The sequence below is a fragment of the Gossypium arboreum genome, chromosome 13 (genome assembly GCF_025698485.1).
Source record: "Gossypium arboreum isolate Shixiya-1 chromosome 13, ASM2569848v2, whole genome shotgun sequence".
NCBI lineage: Eukaryota > Viridiplantae > Streptophyta > Magnoliopsida > Malvales > Malvaceae > Gossypium > Gossypium arboreum.
Window position 1 is genome coordinate 47,288,328 of NC_069082.1, and position 9,015 is coordinate 47,297,342.

A 9,015-nucleotide genomic window follows, 5' to 3' on the forward strand; every position below is an offset into this window, starting at 1 on the left:
GTGTTTGAATAAATTAGGTAGAGTGCCTATGAAGGTACATTGGTTAGGTACTTAGAATGTCTATTTCAACATGTTTAAAGTGTATTTAAATGAGTTTTAAATTGGTTGAATAAATGGTTTTGAGTTGCTTGATGTGCAAGATTGCAGGGAATGGTAACCTTAATGTTTAAGGCTCATATTGAGTCTACACGGCCAGACATACGGGCGTGTGACTGGACCGAATGAGACACACGGCTAACACATGGGCGTGTGAATTGGCCGTGTGTCCCCTGCTGCTTAAATTTTTCAAAACAGAATGCCCAGGAATTTATACACGGGCAGAGACACGAGTGTGTATCTCAGTCGTGTGAGACACATGGCCTAGCACACGGGCGTGTGGCTAGCCGTGTGACCCTAGTTAGATAGTTACATGGGGTAGGACACTGTTTGAGACACGGGTATATTCCAAGACCACACGGGCGTGTCCTAGATTCACACGAGCATGTGTGCCCTGTTTCTAGGATAAATTTTGAAAATTTCACGAAAAATTTCCTTGTGTGTTCGAATTAATCCTGATTTGTTTCTAATACGTATTTTGGGCCTCAAGGGCTCATGAAAGGGACAATGTGGTTATTTGTAATGTGCATATTAGTTGGTTGTGTAATGTACATATTTGATCTGAAATGTCCGGTAATACTTCATAACCCTGTTCTGGTGGCAGATAAGGGTTAGGGGGTGTTACAATGCTCATGGGCTGGGCTGGGACAACGAAAAATTTAGGCCCAATTACTAGGCCCAGGCTCGGCTCGACCTAAAAAATGGGCCTAAAATTTTGCCCAAGCTCGACCCGGATAAAAATGCTAAAATTCGGGCCTAGTCCAGCCGCCCGTATTAATTTTTTATATAATTTTAAATATATATAATACATAAAAAATACTAAAACATCAAAAAATATTTCCCAACAAATTGAAAATTAATTTTAAAAATATGTAGACTTAAATAACACTAAGATAAATATAACTTAACAAGCAAATGCCTCTAAAATAATAACAAAATTAACAAATTCTTTTAAAATAATAACAAAATAAATAATAAAATAAATTTTATACAATATCTAAACAATAACAATAAAATATTAACAACATAACAGAGAAAATGGTAGCAAAATAGGAGAAAATAACAAGAAAATAACATTAAAAAAAGAGCATATTTTTTTGTCTTTTAGTGAATTCGGGCCGGGCTGGGCCGAGGCAAAAAATACCTTACCCGAGTCTCGGTCGTTTTTTAAACGGGCCTTATTTTTTATCCAAACCCATTTTTTGGGCCTATATTTTTGCTCAAACCCTCCCACATTTTGGGTGGGCCTTCAGGCCTCGAGTGGCCCGACCCATAATTAGGTCTAATTTAATGAGATTATGTTATGATTTTTATTAATTCATATTTTAATAATAATTATATTAAAATATGATTAAAATTATTATTATTTTTATTAAATTATATTTAATAATAATCCTGTTAAAATTTAATAACAATAACAATAATTATCTACCTAAAAAAAATTCTGCTAATAGTACTTTGGTCATTTAAGCCTTTTTCCCTATGCTATTACAACATTTATTCCATTCAACCAAACACAAGAATACTATTACAACTCAATTCCATTCCATTCAATGAAACGATTGAATTACTGATTACAATTCTATTCTAGTGATCAATCGAGCTAAGAATTATAATTCATAATTACTTTTAATTTTTTTAAACAATCTCGTTATAAGTTTTGATCATATTTGTTCTTTTTTACACAATACCTAGAACTACCCATACCCCTCTACGACCCATAAATAGGAGAATAATGCGCTTTATCACACTCAAACCCATGTTCTATTGCATTAGCAACAATGCTCATGCTAATTAAACTAAGACTCAATTAACTAATTATCTTTAAATTTTAATTACCTAAAAATAACTCTATAAATAGCGACTTATCAACTTTCTAAATGAAAGTTAAAACTTTTTTCTTATAGCTTTCATTAAGAAAAAAGAAAAATTAATATTTTGTTTTAAAAATGGGAACTTTACTTTCTTAGATTAATTTTAATTTTTAAATTAAAGATATTTCATTTATCAAATATTATTATTTTAATTGATTCTAATATCAGTTATAATATTTTTAAATGTGAAACTAATATTTTTATTTTAAAATATTAAAAATATTAAAAACTTAAATGAACTAATTTAATAAATTTTAATTATTAAATACAAAAATTTCGTGCTTTACATAGATAAAAAATAGTATATATATAAGTACTTGAATATCAAATTTTACTTAAAAGACATTATTCTTTTTAAAATATTTATGAAAAGGACTTAGTTAAAACAAAGTTTTTATTTTATTTTATTTTGAAAATTAAAAAAGTAAAATAGAGGGTACAAAAAGTGGATTAAATGAAAGCAATGTAAAATGGGTCCAAATAGAAAAGAGGGTTGGTTAATAAGTAGCCCAAAATAAAATATAAAGCCCAATGATTCTATTTCTAGGCTTCTATTGTCTGCCTCCGTTACTGATAGATAGCCGTGGAAATGGCGATAATTCAGTGGTGCGGCACCGTAGCAAGGAGAGTGGTGATGAAGCAGTGGCCTGCTCTATCATCGGCTTCGCCGATTGGAGTAATGGCGTCGCCGCCGGCACCGACCCTTTGCGGCAGAGGTGACAAGAAGACGAAGAAAGGGAAGAGATTCAAAGGATCGTACGGGAACGCCAGACCCAAGAAAGAGAAGAAGATAGAACGTATCAAAGACAAGGTCGAAGTTCCCAGGTCTACCCCTTGGCCTCTCCCCTTCAAGCTCATCTGATTATTTTTCAAAAACTATGCTTTTTTTTCTCTTTTGTAATAGCTGTAATAATAAAGCAAAAACTTTTGTACAATTTTCAGGGTTTTTGTTATTAGTAGCTTTGCTTTTATATTTGTTGGTTTAAGTTCTAGAAACAATTTTAAGTGTTTTGAATGGTTGTTGCATAAGAACCAGAGAAAACCCTAATTATTATATGCAGCAATTATTAGTAGTTGAGGAAGCAGAGCCCCTAGGAAACTGTGAGTCTTTTTCAGATAAGCTGAATTAGGAGTTAGAGTGGTCTTGAGTAAGATACCATTCATGAGTTGAAAATTGGGAATTTAGGAGTGAGATGATGTTCTTCATGGTAAATGATTTATGGTTTTAGAAAGAACCAGTTTTACGGATGTTTACTTGAATGCATGTCCCTGGTTTAATTCAAGGGCTTGGTTTTCATCTGCTGCAACATAAAGCATGGCCTCAGAAAACGTTTAGGTTAGGAGAGGCAATTCCGGTTGCCATAGGCCTCATAGATAGATCACCCATCAAATGAGGTTGCTGCCCAGAGTACTGAAATTCTAGTGCAGACCCTAAACAGTCAAATAATGAACCTTTGAAGATATATCTCGGATCCAAATTTTTGGAAGGTATGTCATATTTCATAATAGCTATACTGGATATAGGTTTTTTTTTTAAAAAAAAAAATTGTTTCATAGTTAATCTGATTTAGAATAAGAGAGGAGAGATCATTTACCTTTTGCTAAAAATCAACATTTGCAAACTCCTGCATTACTTTGTTGCCTGTGTTTCCCAAAGTTACATGTGAGCTAAGGAACAAAGCATCTGCCTCAGAGCTCAAGGTTCAAGTGACTCAATTCTCCCTTAATCTCTGTAGAATGTCAAGTAAAAAACACTTCAAAACCTGCATTAGCGCATGATGAAACCCAGTTTCATGTCTTCAATCTTTTCTATGGTGAAGGGTTCCAAGATTCGAAATACAAATAAATTGGTGGTGACCCTATTTGAAGTCATTAAGATTATAGTGCCTGCTCTCCCCTGACCATTGTCAACCAGATCACTGACATTGTGATAACAGTTAATGAGTCCCGACTTGAGAGAGCTTAACCCCAAAATGTTCTTACCTAAAACAGATTACAATGCATCTTCTTCATTCTCGTCCAGCATCACTCTCTCACTCTGGGCAAATAAAACTAATAAAACAGAGGAGCTTTGCCGTAAAACTCTGTAATGGACACTATTTTTTTTACTTGTAAAAGCATTCTAGGAATTACCAATCTATGTCTCAATCGGGTCAATTTTATTGCATATAATATGATTTTACATGGCGACGATGAAACGAGTACGAAGGTGGTGAAATGTTTTATATTGATATTGTTTTGCACCATCACTATACATCATTAGCTGAGAATTTTGTATGTTTTTTACTTTTGTGACCCACAATATTAGATTTCAACTAAATCCATTGAACCCTGAACGGCAACGCTGTTTTTTTTTTTCAATCCATAAAATTTGAACCTGAAATCTTACTTGAAGAAAATATCCACACCCAACATCTGTTGGTGCCAAATTGCAAATTTATGCTATCGTGTTTTGTTTGTTTCATGGAGTATAAGGGCGTTTTACCACATATGAGCTAATAAGTAATAATGACTTGTATGAATAATTCGTTTAAAAGCCAATGCCAAGAAAGCGAAGGTCTTGCATGCTGCCACCATCATAATTAGGTTTCCTTGCAATTTCTACGATAAAATTAACCCGAAAAACATGCAAATACACGACCTGTCAAAATCAATTTAACAAAAATTATTAATGTAATAAAAAATTAAACACAATTTGAAAGTAACAATACAAACACAAAATGAATTGCCAGGTCTAAATGCAGTAGCCAAGTAGACAAAAAGATGCATGTAAAATTTTGACAAAAATAGTTTTCACAAGAAAGGATTCATGATCTTCCTACTTCAATCAATCTGAACAATTATCTAATAAAAAGAAACCCAAACACTGGCACATTGCAACAAGTGCAAAAGAAGCATCAACATGAATGTTATTCACGCTTCAGCTGCGTCAACCGGGAATTAAAAAGGTTCAACATTAAAGAAGCAACCAAATGGGTAGACTGGGGGAAAGAGACTTTTAATCACTACCTAATTGATCGTGCATTGGATTGGAACCTTAGAGAAAACATCGTTACAGATTAGGAGGAGACTTAACACGGAAAGTTATCATCGCCAAAAAACCCAATTTTGAGACAAACTAACACATTGTTCACTTCCAACCTGCTATACAGGTGGAGAAGCAGCTCTCTTGGCATAAAATGCATTTTCAATTAAATCCAAGCTATTTTAGCAGCTAAACATTTTTAGAAAAGTGCAACCCATCAGTAGCCAGTTATTTGAGAGGAGTGAATTATATAACAGATGATGTGAATTCTATATAACAAAAGAATATGGCTAACCTTTATTTCTTGGGAAAGGAAAGGTATATGTTTTAGTCGTTGTCTTCTCGACCACAATCATAAACAATCTCAATCTGCATCAAGAGTGAAATTTTAAAACTGGATAAAAAAGCAACAAACTTAATTGGAAAATTTCATAAAAGCATCTGACAATACCCAAAAAATATAGGTCAACTAAGCAAGCAACAAAATAAGACAACACAGCACAGCATTTACTAGAAGGATGCAAGCACTTTATGGGATAAAATCACTTCCCTGGTTTCCTTCACCCCACCTTTGTCCAGGAATATAGATAGTAATTGATCAAAATAAAGATAAAATCTACTTAAAGAAAGAAATAATGGTAAAAATGGATGGAAGTAGTAATACAAGACAAGCAAAAAGGCTTTCCTTTTTACTTTTCTTCTAATTTGCAGAAATAATGGGTTGATAATCACTGTAAATAGTGGATAACAGATAGAAGAGCAATGTAAAGAACACAATGGGATCTGAGAGGAATGATCTCAAATTTTCCTGTCAAAATACTGGAACAATACAGAGGAGGATATTGAACAAGCTGGAATATATGCCTTTGATAAACCATAATATATACATATTTTTACATTTAAATGGAAGTCCACTGGTAAATCATGTATCTTGTTTATTACATTTAAATGGAAGTCCACTGGTAAATCATGAATCATGAAACTATCACCGAAGAAGGAATTGAAACCCTGATAAAAAGTTAATTAGATATCAAAAGAATTTACCCCATGTTCAAAATTTCGAACCATTTTCCTCTCAATTGTTTCAAAGGAATGTATGAATCCAAAACAAGAATTATTGAGATGACATAAACATTGGATCAATGGCTACCCAGGCCCCCCTAAAATGGTAGATTTTTAATTTAGACCTTTTATAATTTATAAAATTTTACATTAGTAATGGTAAAATTACACTTTAACCCCAAAAATGATAAAAATTTAATTTAACCTTTCAAAAATTATAAAGATACAGACTATTAAAATGAAATTGCATAGTAAAAATATACAATTTAATTTTGGCCAAATTTTTTTTTTTCACTCCGCCACTGCATTGGATGACCAATCTCTTTTAGACAAGTCTACGCATCAAAGGAAAAGCACTATTTCACATTCCATTAATTCACCAAAACTCTCTTATATATATACCAACCATATTAACTATTGCAGTATTCGGTACTCACTGATATAAGGATCAGGATGCCGCCACTTATTATAAGTTGCTTCACCTGCAGCTATCATTTTATCAACTGTATCAAGATCTTCCTGCAAAAAAAAGAAAAAAAAAGAAAAAGAAGAAGCAAATTGTACAAGTCGGCGTCACCAAATATACAAACTGAAAGGCCAACATAAACACAAAAGAATCGTCATCATTAAAAAATTCCAAAAGAAAATTCTTAAAAATATAGTAAAAAGAAACTTTTAATACTCAAGTAATCTTCATTCAAGTTTACCAACAATATTATTTACTAAAAATAAATAAATTAATTCAAGAAGAAAATGTGAAAGTAGAAGACAAACCACATGCTTGTTAGCTTCGAATTTCTCGCGAAGGTCAGAGGACTAAAAAAATATAATGAAAATCAAAGTTTCAATTAATTGAAAAAAAAAAAGAGCGTGAAAAGAACAAATACATCTTGATAGAAGAGGTGGCGATGGACGGCCCAGTTAAGGATGTCTTTAAGGGCACAGCCGTAGAGGATCCGGACTTTCTCCTTTTGCGCTGCTCTTCGAGCTAAATACGCCACCGTCGTGGCTCCGCTCATTTTGGTTGCCTTCCGTTTTTCACTTTTCAGGTATGGAAGAAAGTGATCTAAGACGGTACTAGTGCGGACACCGGGCCAATTGATTTGAAACGACTGTGTTTTATCGTCCTCCCAACGCACCGTTTAGCATTTTAATTTAATAGAATCGTTTTGTTTAAAATAAAAGTGAAAAACATCATTTGATATTTATTTTTATTCTTGGACTCCTTTTACACAACATGTTTGGATTTTTGATTATTTTTATGTCAAGTATAATATATTTTATTATTACACTTAATACTTTTGGTAAAAAAATATTATTTGATTTTATTACAACCAAAGAAACATATATCAATTTATTTTTTAAAATATATGATGGTTACTAAACTTTTATCTTATTTCTATTTTGGTCATTTAATTATGAAAATTTAAATTTAAATATTAAACTATTCAATTCATTTTTTTTCATGTGTTGTTAAATCTGAAATGATTGGATGACATGGTTTTTATTTTTAGATAAACTATACGAATAATTACTTAATTATGAGTGTGATTCTGTTTTAGTTACCTAACTATTAAAGCTTTTTGATTTAGTCACTAAAACTTTCGAAATTAGATTTTTTTAGTCACCATGTCGTTAAGTTAATAACAAAACTTTAACGTGGCCTTTTTATTTGCCTAATAACAAAGTTCAAATTCTGTTATTAGACCTTATACTTTGCATAAGTTGTGGATTCAATACTTATATTTTAATTTGGTCAGTTTTAGTCCCTGTACTTTTAGAAATTGAAAGTTTTAGTCTTGACTAAACGATAGCTATTAAATTTATTAAGTTATGTTATTTCTAAAATTTGATATGTCAAACATATTATCACATGTGTATGCTATGTCTGTTTTGTTATTTTCACATATTACTCACAAAAAATTAGTATATAGATTTTTAACGACTGTCGTTTGTATTAAGACTGAAATTTTAAAATTAAAAAAATATAACCACTAAGAATGATCCAATTAGTGAATAAAATCTATAACTTCACGCATAACATAAGACTAATGATATAATTTAACCAAACAATTTAACTGCTACTATTGGATTCAGACTAAAATTTCAAAATTTAAAAAGTACAGGTACTAAATACATAACTTACGTAAAATATAGAGTCCAATAGCAAAATTTAACCAAGAAGAAATTTTTCCTTCAATATTTAACTATTCTACCAATTTAGTCCTATTTTTTAAAAAAATAAATTTAACCTTCAATATTTTTACTAGTATTTAGCGTAAAACTTTCTTTTTATAAATTATTTTTCATTTGATGTTGGAATGATTTGGGGTGTTTTTGAAACCAGGGAATCATTGATTTAATGTAAAATAAATAAAAGAAGTTTCCAACGTCTTTGATGCCAAAATTAAAATCCTTTTGAGTTTTTATTTTTATTTTATTTTTTTATATTTTAAGTGTCAAAGAAGCTCAGTTTAATTTAAATTGTTAAAAAATTTTATCGATAATTTATGATATTTTTTAAAACTATGACTAAATTAATAGAAGGTATAAATATTAAATAGCTAAACTTGTTATTAGACCAATAAAAAAAGTTACCTCAAACTTTCATTGTTAACTTAACAACATGGTAACTGAAAATTTAATTTTAAAAACTTTAGTGACCAAAAGAAAAATTATAATTAAATGGCCAAAACAAAAATATTCTCATAGTTGAGTAGACATTCATATAATTTATTAAAGAAATAAATGACCATATCATCCATCCGTTTCAGAGTTTAACAACATAGTGACTGAAAAAATGAAAACACCCTCATAATTTAATCATCATTCGTATAGTTTATCCGATAGTCATCTATTCGATTAAGACTTAAAAATTGAAGTTGTAAAAGGAGGTATTGAAAAAGTAGAATGATTGGCGTATTAAAATAATGAGATGGTTGAATATAGTAGAAGAAA

General features: G+C 31.1%; 1 protein-coding gene and 1 long non-coding RNA gene across 2 annotated transcripts; one reads left to right on the plus strand and one right to left on the minus strand.

The window, feature by feature from the left end:
• The first annotated feature begins 2,492 nt into the window (after nucleotides 1–2,492).
• On the plus strand, nucleotides 2,493–2,905 carry LOC108463087 (30S ribosomal protein S31, mitochondrial-like). The gene has a single exon (XM_017763027.2). The coding sequence runs from the start codon at nucleotides 2,560–2,562 to the stop codon at nucleotides 2,830–2,832; it is 273 nt and encodes a 90-aa protein (XP_017618516.1). The 5' UTR covers nucleotides 2,493–2,559; the 3' UTR covers nucleotides 2,833–2,905.
• Nucleotides 2,906–4,355: 1,450 nt separating this feature from the next.
• On the minus strand, nucleotides 4,356–7,198 carry LOC108463085 (uncharacterized). Its single transcript, XR_001868005.2, has 4 exons — nucleotides 6,945–7,198; nucleotides 6,495–6,576; nucleotides 5,291–5,364; nucleotides 4,356–4,611 (listed from the first exon to the last, which is right to left on the minus strand). It is a non-coding gene; the product is annotated as an uncharacterized LOC108463085 (long non-coding RNA).
• Between the last annotated feature and the right edge of the window lie 1,817 nt (nucleotides 7,199–9,015).